The sequence below is a fragment of the Pleurodeles waltl genome, chromosome 12 (assembly GCF_031143425.1).
Source record: "Pleurodeles waltl isolate 20211129_DDA chromosome 12, aPleWal1.hap1.20221129, whole genome shotgun sequence".
NCBI lineage: Eukaryota > Metazoa > Chordata > Amphibia > Caudata > Salamandridae > Pleurodeles > Pleurodeles waltl.
The window spans coordinates 271709274-271726606 of record NC_090451.1 but is presented as its reverse complement, the minus strand read 5'-3'; the positions used below and the strand labels follow the sequence as shown (position 1 = coordinate 271726606).

General features: G+C 42.0%; 1 protein-coding gene across 5 annotated transcripts in view; it reads right to left on the bottom strand.

The window, feature by feature from the left end:
- GGPS1 (geranylgeranyl diphosphate synthase 1) overlaps window positions 1-13271 on the bottom strand; it is a 57306-nt gene extending 44035 nt beyond the window's left edge. Inside the window, exon 1 of one of the 5 annotated variants that reach the window (XM_069215799.1) lies at window positions 13185-13271. In XM_069215799.1, the coding sequence (XP_069071900.1) occupies window positions 13185-13264 (80 nt within the window). In that variant the 5' untranslated portion in view covers window positions 13265-13271. Of the gene's footprint in view, window positions 1-12550; window positions 12896-12924 lie in introns of those variants that run through there. The other 4 variants (XM_069215802.1, XM_069215798.1, XM_069215801.1 and 1 more) reach the window with 4 other exon arrangements.
- Window positions 13272-17333: the final 4062 nt, after the last annotated feature.

Genomic DNA, 17333 nt, shown 5'->3' with positions numbered 1-17333 from the left:
AGTGGCACAGGTTAAAAAGGATCTACGGACTACCACAGATCACTATATAGTGTGCTGCCACCACTGCGCTGGGGCGGATTAACTCCTGGCGAAGGCAGTAGCCTTCCACCACTATGAGGCTAGCGCTTTGGGTGCCTCTCCCTTTCCACAAGACCGCTATCCATAAAATAGGCCTATGTCATGGTGCACACACAAGATCTGTATTTGGCAATGAAAATAAAGATCAGCATTAAGGATCCATACAACAGTACAGCTTGGCACTCAGGGTAAGGGTGAAAGTTACTGCAGGTCAGCACGGCTGAAGCCTGCACAGAGCCTAGCGACTATCCCATATGCCACAAGGGCACACCCTGATATGGACTACTGTGTGGCCAAGCCCTGGCTGGTAGAGTTACAGAAACCCCATAAGCCAGGTGGGATTGCCAGTACCTACGTGCTTATGAGGATCGGGCTGTCAGCTGAGAATTCTGAGCTGTGACCCAGGGGTCACCACGATGCAACAAGGACTGAGCCGAAGCTACCCACCCCCAGAGGAAGATGCAGTGTGTGCATCGTTAGGACCGCAAGAATTCAAAACCCCAGTCCCCCTCCTGTGTAGAGAGCACAAGACTTACAGCGCAGGAGGAGCACAAAAGCATATCCAATTGCTGCAGGAGCTGTGTGCAGCAGACTCGCCACACAGGACTGGAGCAGTTTGAGTGCCCAGTTTTGGGGCACTCGTTGAGACACTGCAAGCCTACTGGCTGCTGGAGCAGGTAAGACTGGTTACAGGCCTATTGGACCCCAGAGAACTTGCTGTTAAGGGCACTATGGCACCAAGACACATTTTGACTATTTTATGAAGAGTCAGTGCGAAGCCTCGAGTTAATGCTATTAGTCAGCATTTCTAGATGCAGCCACCAGTGAACTGGAATAACCCCTACCACATTACAAAGAGAGGGATTTGCTAGTGCAAAACACTAGACCCACAACCTCAAAGATAAATATGGTACTATTTATACAGGTTATTGACTGGACATTGCTTAATTGACATTGCTGTGCACTCCTTGAGTGATCAGTCATGTCCACTGACCTGTACTTACACTACCCCACTGAGAGCACCTTGGACTGCTCAACCATAGTTACCACTAAGAGTCAAGTGCAGAAGGGGTACTTTGCCCAGCTGCTTAGGATCCATAGTAAGTTGGACCATGGGACACCAGGTGTAAACGGCCTCAACCTCCCATGGTTGAGATCAGCAACCGTGAGTGCCCAGTGGCTCTCTGAACGAGTTTCTGAAAAAGGGTGAGTGATTGATTTCAAGCACAGGCTTTATACTAAAAGGATACCCCTTCCAGCACAAAATTAGATGCTTTGGCAAAGTTTAACACTTTACCCCTTTGTATGTGTGCTGTCAGTGGCAGCACACATACAGAGCTTGAAAGATTTGTAGAAAATAAATTGTTTCTCCAACTTTACACCTACCTCGAGGGAGGTGAAATTATTTTATGTGATTCCCTAGTTAGTAGATAGTGAATAGCGGGAGGCACCTAAAACAAAGCCATTAGGTGCATAAAAAAAAAAAAAAATCATGAGTCTCCCCATGAATCGGATTTGTTGGCAAGTATGCAATCTGCATGCAGTGTTTTGACACCAGTTCACAGCTCAATGCGCTATATTAGAAGGATTATAATTTATGAACTCCAAGTAATAAAATGATCTGTGACAAAAGCAGTAACCCATTAAGTTATCTACATAAAATACAAACGTATGATATGCAGGTTACACGTTGCATTTGCAACATTATTCTTCTATACTACTTCATCATGAGTCCCAACAGTGAGCAGAGACAAATCACAGATCATTCCACCAAGTGCATTAACCACCAGAGATGTCCTGCTCTTATTATCCCCAAGAACATGCTAGGCACACCAAAAAGATCTCTGCACGCAGCTCATATCTCGCCTCAGCCTGTCATGCAAATGGAGCCCTGCACACTTGGCAGCCAGTGCGGCAGCACCAGTCATACTACCCTAAAGTCAGCACCTGCAGTCCTGCCAAGTTTACCAGGTCCATGCATTGTGTTGCTCCAGTCCAGGTTTTTTTATGAATGAATTCTGGGACTTAGTTGTTTTTATGTCCTTATAAGGCAGGACGGCAAGTCACAGAATTCAAAGGGAAAAAATGAATTGGAGAAGCATATCATGCATGGACCTGGGAAACTTAGCAGCTAAGCACTTGACGTTGCACTTGTTTGTAAGTCATCCGATGACTTCAGCTGATCTCTCAAAGTTATCTGAGGGGGGGCGGTTGTCGCAACATCCTGAAGTATATGTATAGCACAAAATATTTAAATGAGATAACTCCAGAATCATCACAGATTCTGCTCTAGGACTGGTTCCTGATTAATTCAGTAGAAACCAACTGATGATCATTTACTACTGCAGGATGATTCAATGATAATTTCAGGTTTAGGCTGTATTACTCCAGGATGATTCTAGGAGTACGACATCTTGTGATGACTTCAGATTTGGGCTGTATTACTCAAGGATGATCCGAATATAACCTTAGAATGGGATTTTACTCACAAGCAGGTCAGAACAGCCAAAACAATAAATAAAGGTGCCTTTACATTCTGCGTTTAACTTGTCACATTTGCTAGTGATTCAAAGACAGAGGTCAATGTCAGGCTTTATTCTTTTAACATGGGGACTGGTGTTTACTTTTCTTTCTCAGACTGCAAACTGAGAGGAGGTTGTAAAGTGAATTATGTGACAATACAGGATATTACTTTTTGCAATACACAAAGTGTAAATACCAATAGATGACTAATATGCATCCAGCAGTTACAAAAGTAAATATCAAGCACTTTTTTTTTGTAATTCTGACGTGCACAAGAACAAGAGATTTTAATATAATCAAAAAGAAGACACTTACTTGGTGATTTACCAATGTAAATATTCACAGAAACCAGATTTCCACACATTATGTGTGCTATATTGTTTTATCAGCAAAACCGAATGTTTGTGCAATTGTAGCTGTCATTTCAATAGAAAATGTGCTGTCTGTAAATTACAATGTGCTACCACACAACGTTTTAGTTACAGTTAAAAATTGTCCTGAAACATGTCCACTAAAGTTCGGTGGGTCAGGAACATTTGTTGTTCCTAAATGTAGGTTGTGGTTCTAAAGTGTTTGGGAACCACTGCTCTAAGATGATCTTGAATGAAGTATGTGATTAATGAAAAAATTAAAATCTCCAATTTGAAACCACATCGGAGGAAACAAAATCTGGAGAAAAAAAATGTTAAGAAAAGACAGTTTTAAGTAAATACAAATAATCGAAAATTAAAATAAGCATTTTAAAGGAACAATAAGTTTAAGGAAAATCCAAAATTACATTAAACTTGTGTGCAGTTTATGACTAGTGCGTGACTTTTTGGGGGTTCAGGGATGGGTAGTGTTTAGGGGGTCCTGAGAGCATTTTTTGGGGTCAAGAATGGGTAGAGCTCAGGCTTAGAAAGAGGATTTGATTCAGGAATGGATGTCTAGGGGTGCTGAGGATTTTGAAAGTTCATTGATGGGTAGAGGTGGGGGAGGGGGGTTTAGCACTCACAACTGAGTGGAGTTTAGAGTGGTGAGGGCTTTTTAGGAATTCAGGAATGGTGGAGATTTGATATAGGAAGGGGTTTTAGGGCTCAGGAACTGATGCAGTCTAGGGTGGTAAGTGTTTTAGGTGTCAGGGTGGATGGGTGCTGTTTAAGGGCGGTGAGGGAATTTTTTTAGGGTTCAAGGATGGATTGAGTTTGGGGTGGTGAGGATTTTAAGTGATATGGATGGGTGGGGTTTTTAGGTTTCATGTATGGATGGAGTTTAGGGTTAGAGATGTGTTCAGGGATGGGTGGAGTGTTGGCGTAGAAAGGCTTTTAGGATTTAGGGATGGGTGTAGCTAAGGAATGGTAATGGGACAGGGATGGGTAGTGTTTAGGGGTTGTGAGGTGTCTGGATATGGTAAGAGTCAGTGAAAGAAAAGAGTCCAACATAATTGTTTAACAACATAAATATCCCTTCAATTTACACACCGAAACAAATATCTCTGACACAACTATTTCTAAAAGTAAGATATGCAACCACTGCATTTACATCTTAAAAAATAAGCATGCCTAAACCAATTTTGAACCCGAAAATATGCTATGAATTGGCTTCTATGAAATGGTAAATGCCATTCATTCTGATCATTTCCATTAAACAGTTTAGATGGAACAGTAATGGTATTCCATGAAACTTATCTTCTACAAAACCTCATGCATATTATTGAGGTAGGTCAAATAGCAACCCACAATGGTACGGAATTTAGTGAACTGATCTAGCAGCATGTAGGTCAGGTTACAAAAATAATGGTCATTTGCAAAACGTTGATGCACTATTTCCGACCCCTTATTGCAAATGGAAAATTCTAGACACCTAGATCAGAAACGACACTATTTTTTTTTTTTTGTTTAATCACAATCCCCTTTTATGTGATTTCCTGTGATTTATTGTTGGGGCAACCCCATATTTTCAAAATTATGTCAACAGAATGGTACTTAGTGGTTTTGCAACCTGGCAATCCCTCAGAAAATAGCTGATCAACTCAAGGAAGAGGTTTCGGATAAGCTTATTACACAGCCACCTACCCCAAAGATCTGCACTTGACCTTAAAAGTAAGAGACTTCACCATAAAACGCCCTAACTTCACTGTAGGATTGTTTGCATGTGTGACAATGTCTGTGGCACTAATAGGTCTTCCTGTTATCACAATATAACCTCAGTACAATGTAGGGAGCTTCCCTGACTCATAGCTTTATTTTTAAGTAGGAGGTTAGCTAAGACCATCTTGTTTGGGGTCAAGGGCAACAAGTTTTTATGTTTACTTTGTCCTTGGGACAAGTAGGCCCAACCCCCTGCAGCACAAACCCTTTGGCTGCCTGTTTACAGAGAGTTTCCAAAAGATAATGCTGTTCGAACTTGTATTTATGGTTCATTATTTGAAAGCCTTCATTATTAGGGTGCGTGCTGTAAATAAATGTTTTAAGGTCACACTTCACTACTGACGTTGGTTCCAGTACAAAAAAAAAAAACGTGTACACACGTTTGAAAAGTTTAGGGTAAGAGGCTAAGTATAATGCTCCCAGAATGCTCTCTGATTATATGCAAATGAAGTGTCATTTAGTAAAATGTGTTGATGCATGCTAGTATTTCCCAAAAATATTTCTAATGGAAAATCAGTGTAACCATTTTCAACACGATTATGGGAAGCATGAAAATAAACAAACACTGACAAAGCCAACTGATCTGACATATTTTTATAAGTCTTTTAGTTTCATCAATGAGTGTCTTGTTTTGACATGGCTTTTGTAACACTTTATTGTTGTGGGAGCTACCAGGCCCTCAACATTGTAACAAATATTGGCAAAACCCCCCCAAAAAGTTTTTGAAATCTTAAAGCACACGTTGCCACCAGTGGCATAACAAAGGCCCCGCAGCCGCCCTGCAGGGGGCCCCGTCAGCACAGCACCTGCCCTGAGTGAGTCTGGAGAGGGGGCTCCTTCATGTTCTTTGCAAAGGGGCACCCTCCAGTTTCGTTACGTCACTGATTGCCACTGTAGTTCCTGACACTGAACAAAACTACTTTGTGTGGCAATATGCTCCTTGTGGAAGAGCAGAATGCGATCACTCACAGTAAAGCCAGCCGAAAGAGAGAGAAATAGAAGTTTAATAAAAACAAAATGTCTTTGTTAACACCAGACCTAATTAGGGACCAAGACCCACATGTAGGTAGCTTTTTGCATGTCGCAAACAGCGACTTTCGCTGTTTGCGACGTGCAAAAAGCACATTGCGATGCACAAACCCAGTTTTGCGATTCAGTAACCTGGTTACCGAATCACAAAACGGGTTTGCGACTCGCAATTAGTAAGGGGTGTTCCCTTCCTAATTGCAACTCGCAGTGCAATGTAGGATTGTTTTGTGACCGCGAACGCGGGCGCAAACCAATCGCAGTTTGCACCCATTTCAAATGGGTGCTAACACTTTCGCAAAAGGGAAGGGATCCCCATGAGACCCCTTTCCCATTGTGAATGTCACTGTAAACATTTTTTCAGAGCAAGCAGTGGCCCTGTGGACCACTGCCTGCCCTGAAAAAATGAAACGAAAACGTTTCATTTTTCGTTTTTGTTATGCATATCGTTTTCCTTTAAGGAAAACGGGCTGCATTACAAAAAAAACTGCTTAATTGAAAAGCAGTCACAGACATGGTGGTCTGCTGTCTTCAGCAGGCCACCATTCGTGAGGGGGTCGCAAATTGCGACCCACCTCATGATTATTCATGATGTGGGCATTTGCGAAGCCCTTGCGAATCACAGATGGTGTCAAGGACACCATCCTACATTCGGATTTGCGACTCGCAATTTGCAGGTCACAAATCTGAACCTACCTACTTGTGGCCAAATTCTTAAAGAAAGTCACAAAAGTGCACCCATGGTATATGTCGTACCCCTATAAAATATTTGTGAACTGTATTTTAGCGTGGGTAAATACGATGTGTAGATTTGCTCATGTGAAAATCTATTGAGCATTTGCAAGTTCATTTTCCCTCCAGCCACTTTCTTCCCAACCCTGGAAGAAGTTCTAATTCTGCCATTGTCAGGAGTAAATGTCCAACCTTTCTTATTATGGGAAAATATTAGAGAGAAGCTGGTAAAAATCTTTAAAACATTCAGGTTAGTAGGTTTGCAGACTCAAAGGCATTCCAGCCCTGGAACTATTGCTTACTGCTTCCTCCAGCCCCAGTATGCAGAAAGGTGGCAAAATAAGGAAATTGCTACAGTAGGGATTGAAACTCCAAGTATTCAAGCCCTACTATGGTAGTAGCCCTGGCATAATCAGAGAGGCTATTAATTGCTGCCATAATTTGTCGCCACACTACATGGCACCAAAGGGACAAGTAGATCTTTTTACAGGACAAGTAGATTTGAGAAGCAACCTGTCCCCTGGACAAGTAGATATTTTAATAAATTCCACACCCCTGTATAATATACTTATTGAGGCTTTCCGCCAGCCCTCTTCACACAGTGGTCTGTTACGGTGTCATGTATATGTATCATCTGTCCATCCATTCATTCATTATAGCATACAGCCCAGGGCAGTGGGTCAGCTGTTTCGCTAGCTTCACTATCAGTGCCAACATTCCTCCCTTTCACAAGAAGCACATCCACACACAAAATAATTCCCTTAAGAGCCAGGAACTACTATGCAATGTGCGTTTTTTGAGCCGAAATATATGTTTGCTATTTTTACCCAATTGTTTAGTTTTAGATTAATGCATTCCTATAAGATTCTGCAACTATAAAGTTTTGCAAAAAGCATGACAAAATAAAAACACAGCCAAAGCCAAAAGGCCGGCTGTCATTGTCAGACCTATGGGCTCCGCCATTACTTATATGATATCTTAGAACATTCAACCCCAGTCAAAACAAACAATTTACCCAAAAAAGATACATATATGAAGCCCTAAAATGAGGTTGGTATTAAAAACAAAATCAGCAGGTTAAATTGTTAAGGCTAAGCCAGGCAGGTCTGGCCAAGGAGTTTTGTAAATTTCGAGAAATGGTGCCAGTGCGAGACCACGAGATTCTGTCCAACATGTCACTTTGTGGCCTAGCTAAGACTTTTACAAAGCAGTAGCATCATTGTGAGAAAGCGTTTCAGAGCCTTGTTGCCTGTGCGGCTGAAGCTTGCAGTTCAGTGATCTAGTGGCCCCAGAGAAGAGGGCTGGGAGTGCTTTCAGTTGCTGTGCAGTCTGTAGAAAAGTGCATGCTATGGTTTGCCAGGAATCTGAGAGAAAACTGGGCTGGGCAGTTGAGTCCGGAACACACTGTTCTGGGGGTGGGTAGCAGTACTGCCCAAAATGTAGAAACAATCTCACAGTGCATTAATCATCATTGCACTACTGTATCAGGCATGGATTACAACATGCAAACATTTTCTCCACTGAAGAAGTATGGAAGAACGGTGGTGCAGAGGTAAGGAATCAGACAGAAGTGTAAACCATGAAAGGTGCAAGAAGGAAAAGCAGATAAAAGGGTGCTTGAGGAAGAATGTGGGAACAAGACAGACAACGTAAGCAAGGAATGAGAAGAGTGCAGAAAACTGAAGAAAGAGACTTGAGTGCAAGAAAGGAACATGATTTGAATTACATATGAAAAGAAGAAGGGAGGACAAGTGGACCGCAAGAGGAAAAGGGGAGAGAAAAGAAAGTGGAAGGGAAAGACAGCACAGTGAAAAGCAATTAGTGAGAGAATAGCAGTGAGAGAGAGAAAGAGAAGAAAACCGGGTAGTGAATGAAAGGAAAATGGAGAGAAGAAAGGAGGGAGGTGAGATGAGGGATGAAGAAAAGCAGATGGTGAGGGAGAGTGAAAAAGTGGATACTTTGCCTCATAATGTATACAGTAATAAACTATCTAAAGTTGAGGGATGACATTTATATTATTCCTGAGCCTGCCTCACCTAATGTATTGCTCTGCTGTCCAAAAAGCGATTCTTTCATTGTGCTAGGTTTTTTCACACTAAATACGTTTGTATACAATAACAAAAAAACACAAGTTATTCTTGATATGAGATAATAAAGTGTCAGTCATGCCATCAGGATTACGTTTTAGTAGACAATCACATTCTGACATTTATATAACATTATCAGGCTTTGAGACAAGCTCCCACTGCCACCTCTTTTGAAATGAAGTGTCACATTCAACCACTTTCACTTTCAAACAGCCCCCACAGGGCTGGACTGGGAACCCAAATCAGTCCTGGCATATTTTGCCAGATCTGCCCCCAAAGAGTGCATACTGAACGACCCTGGTCACTACAATGGGCGGGGTGTGGGGTTGAGGGGGGCTCCCCACAGAAAAATAAATGGCAGAAACTGCTGTTGACAACAAATTTTTCATTTTATATTCAATTGTATTACTTTTTAAAGTATAGTTAACAATGACCTTACAGTGCACCAGGATATGGTTATCTTTATTGAAGCTTATCAATGATTCCCTCACAATCACGTCTAACAGTGCCTCGTCTCTCCATAGACCCTCTCACATGTATTTCATTTGTTTTATAGCGCCTCTTTTACCAACGTAGGGTGTTGGAGGACTTTACATCACACACTCTTACAGAGACAGTGAATCATATGTGTGCACATCAGTGTACAGAAAATATCCCATAAGACCAAAGGCACTACAAGGTGTAGGATTCATGTCGCCCACACCGATAGGCATTTTTTTTTTTTAAAACCAGTAGTCAGTCTGGGGAAGCATAAACTCAGTATTCAGAACTTAACGCAGTAATTAGGGTTGACTTTACTAATAATTTACTTCTACCCAAACAAACCCCTTTAAGCAAAATTAGGATAATCAAAGAATTAGGGGAAAACATTCTAACCTGTACCATGCAGTTTGCATGCAGCTCTTTGACGGCAGTTCATAGCTCACTGTGCTAGAGTACGACTGTAACTTATGAACTGCACAGTAACAAAAGGATCTCTGTGACAAAATAAGTATCCTATTGAGCACTGCATATAAAATAGAGTTTTGTGATCTACATACTATGTTCTTTACAGAGGGCATATTAACCCTCTGCGCTACCTTAGATGATTCAAAACTGACATCTCTCTTTAGCAGATACATTAGTCACCAGTGCTAACTTTGCACTTGTATTGTTGGCTGAAAGCTTTGGCTATACAATCAGGCCTCAAAAAAGCCACTCACCCATTGGCTATGGTGAGACATTTTATCAGGTTGAGCTATTTTGAGGCCCTAGTCACATCTTCTGGCAAACTGACAAAGAACAGGTCAGAAAGTGAAGGAGCAATAAAGACATTTAAATCTTGTTCTTGTCACATTTGCTTTGTGTTCAGCGACAGAGTGTAGGAGGCTGGCCTGGTTTGTAGTGGGTACCTTGGGTACTTACACCTTATACCAGGTCCAGTTATCCCTTATTAGTGAAATGTAGTAGTGTTCTAGCAGCTTGGGCTGATAGAGGTAGCTATAGCAGAGCAGCTAAGGCTGAACTAGGAGACACGCAAAGCTCCTGCAATACCACTATGTCACATGGGTGCAATATCATAAGAAAGACAATACTCAGAGTTACTAAAAAATAAAGGTTCTTTATTTTAGTGACAATGTGCCATAAATATCTCAGCAAGTGAAGGTTAGACAAATAGGTGACTTATAAGTTACTTAAGTGCAGTGAAGATGGCTGTGTAATAACGTGTGCGTTATTTCACGCAGGCTGCAATGGCAGTCCTGTGTACGGGATTGTCTGAGCTCCCTATGGGTGGCAAAAGAAATGCTGCAGCCCAAGTGGATCTCCTGGAACGCCAATGCCCTGGGTACCTAGGTACCATATACTAGGGACTTATAAGGGGGGTCCAGTATGCCAATTAGAATTGGTAATTGTAGTCACTAGCCTAGCCTATAGTGACAAATGTAAAGGCAGAGAGAGAGCATGAGCACTGAGGTTCTGATTAGCAGAGCCTCAGTGACACAGTTAGGCACTACACAGGCATACACATTTGGGCCACAAACTAGAAGCACTGGGGTCCTGGCTAGCAGGATCCCAGTGAGACAGACAAAAACATACTGACATGGATGTAAAATTGGGGGTAACATGCCAAGAAAAATTGTACTTTCCTACACAGAGGTAAAAAAGTCAGTTTGCCTTACAATTAATTTTCATTCTGACTGCAGAGTTCTAGGATTTTTTTTTTAATGAACTGCCTGACTTGCCTGTAGTTAGAGTGAAACAAAAGGATGTAGGGTATTAGTTATTTAAATGTTGCGAGTTAGGAAGAACCTAAGTCAACTGTACAAACACTTCAAAATATAGTTCAGTAGTTGTGAAAGCCCATGGTTTGTACTTCTGTCTGATGAAAAAAAAAAATGTTTAATAGGCTGAGAGAAAAAAAAAAAAAAAAAAAAAAAAAAAAAAAAACTTTCCTTGGTAATGTGCAAAGAATAAATGTTTTCTGAGAATTTTCACAGATTGTTAATACATTACATAGTTTTATCAGTAAAGCTGAAAGTTAGTAGGAAGGCTTTTTGGACATTTCTTGAAATTGTGTCTGTAAATGACAGTGTGTGACCACATCATGCTTTAGTAATGTATTTATTAAAAGTGAGTGTTTAAACAAACTGAGAAACACTCCTGCCCTGATAGCAGCGTTATTAGTAAAGTAAGAATCAAGTCATGGATTATGTGTCCCCTATATGTGGGGCAAATTCCTTTCATACATGGAGCAAATGTTTGGTCTATTCAATCAAACAGAAGAGTCTTTGTACAGCAGAAATGCTGAGCTCACATATTTGAATGTGCACTTGTGAGAATGAAGAAAAAGGCGACTCTGTAAACTAAAATATTTGCTTGGGATCACACAATTTGAGAAAAGTTTATGGGACAAGTACATTATAGTTGTGGTAGAATAGATTATTCAAGTTACTCAAACAGCAGGTCTAGCAACATTTTTATGATTTTGCAAGAGCCTGACAAGGAACTCTGCAGCACTTTTAAAACTGCTGCACTGGTTAAAAAATCAAAAAAAAAAAATCTAGTAATAAAAGCACCCCCCCCTTTTCACATGCGCCAAATGTAAATGTCAGTGCCCCTAAAACCACACTAATTTGAAATATGAGCCATATAAAAGAGAATATACTCAGAAACAAAGACATGCACTCTGATAGATATAGTTATGGTACTCACAAGACACCTGAAACGTGTATTTTTCATAGGTATGCACCAAGACGCACAAACTGTAACAAAAACCTGCACACAAATGTGTCCAAACTTTTTTTTGTAAACATACACTCTTGTGCTCAGATTGCCGAGTATCACACTAGCATGCACACACAATTTTACACTTCTGTATTGTACAAACAATTCCACAATCTTTATTAGTACGCATTTTTAAATGCACATCGCACTAGCATGCACCGAAAATCGATGTGCATAAAGACCACAATGAATATATGTTCTTTGGTCTGGTCAGAACCCCTTACATTAACTCAAATTCACCTAGAAGCATTTGCAAAGCATGTAGACTTGTATTGGCAGCCAATTTTGTACTTAGCACATTCTACCCAAGTAGCGGACTCGTATAACTGCATATAATTAGCAAGCAAACCGCAGTGAGTGACCCTATGACTAACAGGGTGTGTCCAGATACCAACAGCAAGTCTTGGCCACTATTAAAAAATAAAAAAAAATCATATACTATCCCGAGCCCAGGTGGGTTTTCCACACCCACTACCTTTCATACATGCGTGAATTAATTGGGGTCCACTGTTTTGCGAGGTGTACTCACACACATCTCTGTGCTCACTAAGAATGAAATCAACACTGTTCAGTAAAAGGGTACACTTGTGTGGAAGGCAGTATGCTCAGAACCGGTTTGCCTCGCTCTTTATCCATTCCCTTGAAAGTAAAATGTCCAAAACTAGCACCCCTTTTTTCCCCCACTCTCATAAAATTGTAACTTGTAGTTACCTTGCCGTAATGCCGTATAGCGGGAACCCAGCGGTTATGAGCTCTGTCGGTAGGTCTAGCTGGGCGCGCCGCATAAATTAACTCAGACTCGAAATGACTTCTTTACCGGTCGGTGCGCAACTGCCAACGCAGCTCCGCCCGCCGCCTTTATTGCAGAGCACCGGTGGCGTGGGACACGCCAAATGTTACACAAATACGGCGGGGCCTCTCTCTGCCCGCCCCTTTTATTCGTGTTCGTCTCCGTGCATCCTGCTGGGGTATGATCACTACAGCCCTCGAAACTGCACTTACACTATACCCAGGCGACTACTAACCGCCCCTGCGAGAAATTAGACATGTAACAAACAATATTTTAGATTTTTTATAAAACTAACGTTTGTGCCATTAAGCGTTGCATTTAATTTTCTGCCATGTTTATTTGTGTCCCGCGGAGTACTCGAAAAACGTATCCTTCCATCAGCCAGACGAAGCCGAAAAAGCTCTCCATCCAAAACAAATCAATTATTACCCGACTAGTCTTCCTGGCAGAGATGAGAATCCGATCTCATCTGATCTCAGCGTGCTTAACTTATAACGTATTTTCCTATTCAAGGTCTGCCTCTCTGCAGAAAAGCACGAGAAACGCCATACCCACACGTTTAAATGCCACAATGCCTCTCCACCATCTCCCTTTCTCTCAGCGTACACCAAAGAGAAAGGCTTTACAAGTGACATTACTTCCGGCGTCACAGGAAGTGCGTAAGTGTCGCGCTTGTAGGCCAGCTCAGCTTACCTCCTTGTAGTCAAACTGATGCAGGAAAGGCGAAGCAAAGGCATAATGGACAAAGGAAATGCTAACGGAGAAAGGTTTAACATCTGACTGTCTGATTGCTGCGGCAAATTAGATGTTTGCTTGGAAGCACCTTCAACAGTCTTGCTTTCCTACCACGAATTGTATTCCGGGACGTGTAGTTTTATATTTAGAATCGGGCTCAACATAAAAACCCAAGGGGAAAAACAGAAGAATAGCGCAGAGTAATAATTACTGACTTGCCTAATAGTTTCCCCGCCTATCCGTAAATTAAAGGGATTGTACGTAATTATGCAGCTGGAAGCCACGTAATGCAAGTAACACAACTTGCTTTCAGTGCAGCGTCAAAGATTATTAAGCGCTGAACGCCATCGACAGATATTTTAACAGTACACAATATATTGTAGGGCATTTTAGAAGATCTAGCTTGTGCTTTTTTTCTGGCTTTTATTATGACTTTACAATGTTATTTTACTGTTTTCCTCTCAATAATGCTACAATTTTTACTAACATAGAACATTTTCAATTAAATTGAGCACCGTGATGTTTCAATTGTTATTTCTTGAGGTAGATAGATATTGGATTGAAGAATAGATAGACAAACAGCAGGACAGATAGATGGGTGGATTAATGGATGGCTGGAGAGTTTTGGCATGAATTGAGAATGTGTAAATGGGAGGTTGAATAGATGGTTGCATTGGTTGGGAGGATGCATGGTTCAGTGAATGGATCTTGAATAATGGATAGGTTGATAGATTAATGGATGGGCATGTGTGCCTGTATGGATGAATGGACAGATGGAGCGACAGACGGATGGATGGATGAGAGGATCTCTTCAGTGGATGTATGGATCTTGCTGGATACATGGATGGATAGATCAATGAATAGATAGAAGAGGGATGCTTGTATGGATGGTTGGACCAGTAGTTGGATAGATGATGAATAGGTAAGGGCAGATGGATGGATCTTAGTGAGTGAATGGATTGATGTTGCTGGGTGTATGGATGGATTGATAGTCGGAGGATGCATGCTTGGATGGATGATGAATCTGTAAATGGATGGATCTTGATGGGTGTCCAGCTGAATGGACATATAGGTGGATAGATGGCTCTTATTGGGGGCATGGAAGGATATAGAGAAGCACCGATGGGTGGGTGCTTGGATAGATTAATAGATCTGGGAAGATGGATGGATATAAGTGGATGGGTGGATCTTGTGTGTACATGGATGGATAGATGGATGATTGGACGGATATGAACAAATTCTGGATACATACTGCCTACATGCCTGTTAAGTTTTAGAGTTACATTCTGTCTGCCAGTGTAGCTCTCTTTAATGCCTTCCTCAGGTGGGGACCCACATGTTAACTAATTACACCAGGGATCTTCAAATGATCCCATGGGCGAGTCAGGCTCTGGCCAAAAGAAGCATTATGCTGACAACTGTGCTTTGTTTTCAGTGGGGAAAAAAATCAGTGGTAGTAATCCGCTCTGTAATGGGCCATCTTTTGTCATTTATGTCCTGGGTGAGAGAAGATTTCATAAGGGAAGGGACTCCAAATATTCTTCAAAACCCACACCCCCATTTCTAATAATCACACTGTGGATGGTTTTACAGGTTAGAAAGCCTGCATGGCCTGAATAGTATGTTTGGCAATCATGTATTTGATTGCATTTTTACAACGGTAGCAGAACTTAACTGCAATGTTTAAATACATCTAGACATGTAAACATTAATGATAACAGCAAATTACAAGGAATAACCAGGTTCCCCACCTGAATTAAAAACGAAGTCTGGGAAAACACGAGGAGGGACAGAGGGGCACAAACTCTTTGTCTGCCTAACAGGACCACAGCACACCTCTGTCACCTCAAACTGTCCCAACTGCCACGTTACCCCCTCCCACACTACCAGCTGCCCAATCCAGGACACACTTGAGTCCTGGATTGTTCCATCAGTTGAAGCACTCTGGTGGGGGGAGACGTTACAGGGTGCCCAACCTCCGGTTCCCCATCAGCCAATATGGGACAATAACAGGGCACTTCATCAGATTAAAAGCAGCATTATTAGGGCAGGCAAGCACTTGAACTTCCTTAAACATTACGTCAAAATTGAATAATCCCAGCCTCGCTAATACATCAAATAAACTCTCCCCCACCATGCTTAAGCCCCCACCCAACATGAAGCAACTCCCCAACTGCAACAACTAACCATTCCACAGCACCCTTTTCTTCTTACTCATCGGCCTTCAACACCTGACCCCAGCTGTCCCTTTTTACTCCATGAGCCAAGGTCCCGCTCAGCAAGGCCCCAAAGCCTTTTGGGCTCAGTGTCCGAGTTTTGTGCCTGCCTGCCACCCAGTAAAAGCCTGTTAAATGTGTTTTCCTGTCCCCCATCCTTTTCAGGAGCCATTCAGTATTCCCCAAAAAGCCAAACTACACAGAATCTGACAACGTAGTATTTTTTCTTGGGCTTGCCGCACAAAGAGCCATACCGCACTAACACTATCACCTCACTCTCAACGTTTTGGACAAACATTCTCGCAGCTCCAAAAGTACTCATTGCCTAAAAAGGATAGATGGATCCCATCCTGTCTAAATAAATCAAACTCCTTCCACTATGTTCTGGTGTTGAATTAGCCCAAAGTATTTTCCAAGACAAAAACGTTGCATCTCCCTTTTAACTTTGCGCCTGGCCCCTTCAACCACGCTTTGCTTGACTGCTCCCCTCCACACTCTATGTGGAACTAACTCAGTCCGAAAATATGTGTTCCTGACCATAAGCCAATTATCATCAGTAAATCATTCTTCATAGCCTTACTTAAACCCAAACCCATATTTGTATGATGTCATTGTTTCCAAGATGTATACCCAGAACATCTGGACATGTCCTTTCCTGAACCAGCTCATTTAGCCAAGGTAAAAGTTCCCCCCATTTCATGCCCCCACCCTGTCCCCACCAATCAATACAAATTTCAGTTGTAAGAATACCCACATTCTTCCCAGTCTCTTTCCTGCCTGTTTCGCCATCCATTCTATGAAAAGGTGGCCAGTGTTCCAAACAAATAAGATCGCCGTAGCCGGACCTCCCACACATCCTGAAGAGAAGGAGAGAACAAGTGGATTAAGAACTACTAAAGGAAAATTACTCAAATTGCTTTATATAACGTACATCACACTCTGAAGACCACAGTCCTAACTTCATGATGCTGTCTAAGGAAAAAACTGCCTGTTCACTTCTGTGACTGCACCTATTCTAATTCAATGCACGCCAAAATGCTTACCATCCAAACCAATACTTGTTAACGCCTCCCTCAAGACCGCTACAAATTAAGACGCTATTAGTGCCTCTCCATTTTCATGACAAAAAACTAACTCACCTTGACTTCCTCCTGCCCACCTGAATTTACTCCAACCATCCACTGGGCACAGCAACCCACCTACACGCCTCAGCACCACTCTTGTACCTTGGTCTGCTTGATCCGTCTTACATCTTCATATCCACAGCCCCACCCAATCACTGTCATAACAAACCTCCTTTGACTGCATCTTTGTCAATCATGGTACTCTCTTTCTTTCCTTTCCCCCAATCACAATATCAACATGTCTATGAAGCCGGAGCTCTGTATTCCTCACGGCAGGATCAAGCTACCTGTAGCCTTCCATACTATCCTCATAACTTCTCTGCAATCACTGCTTTTGGCAAGTGCAAAGACGCTGTCCTGAACTCAATAAATTACATGCTAGAGATATCAAGCACACCAGAAAACCCCCAAGAGGTGACAGCATAAAGCTACCCCACACGGGTGCCTTCTTGTGATACCATGCCCAATACCCCTGCCTCTTCCACTGCATGTCCTTTTCCCCGGCACCTCAATTTTGATGTCTTATTTGTTTATTGTTGGGACTCAGCGTCCTGTGACCAATATTCCATCTGACCTGCTCTGAGCTGGTGGGGTACACAACATCGCAAAATATCTGAATATTCCAATTA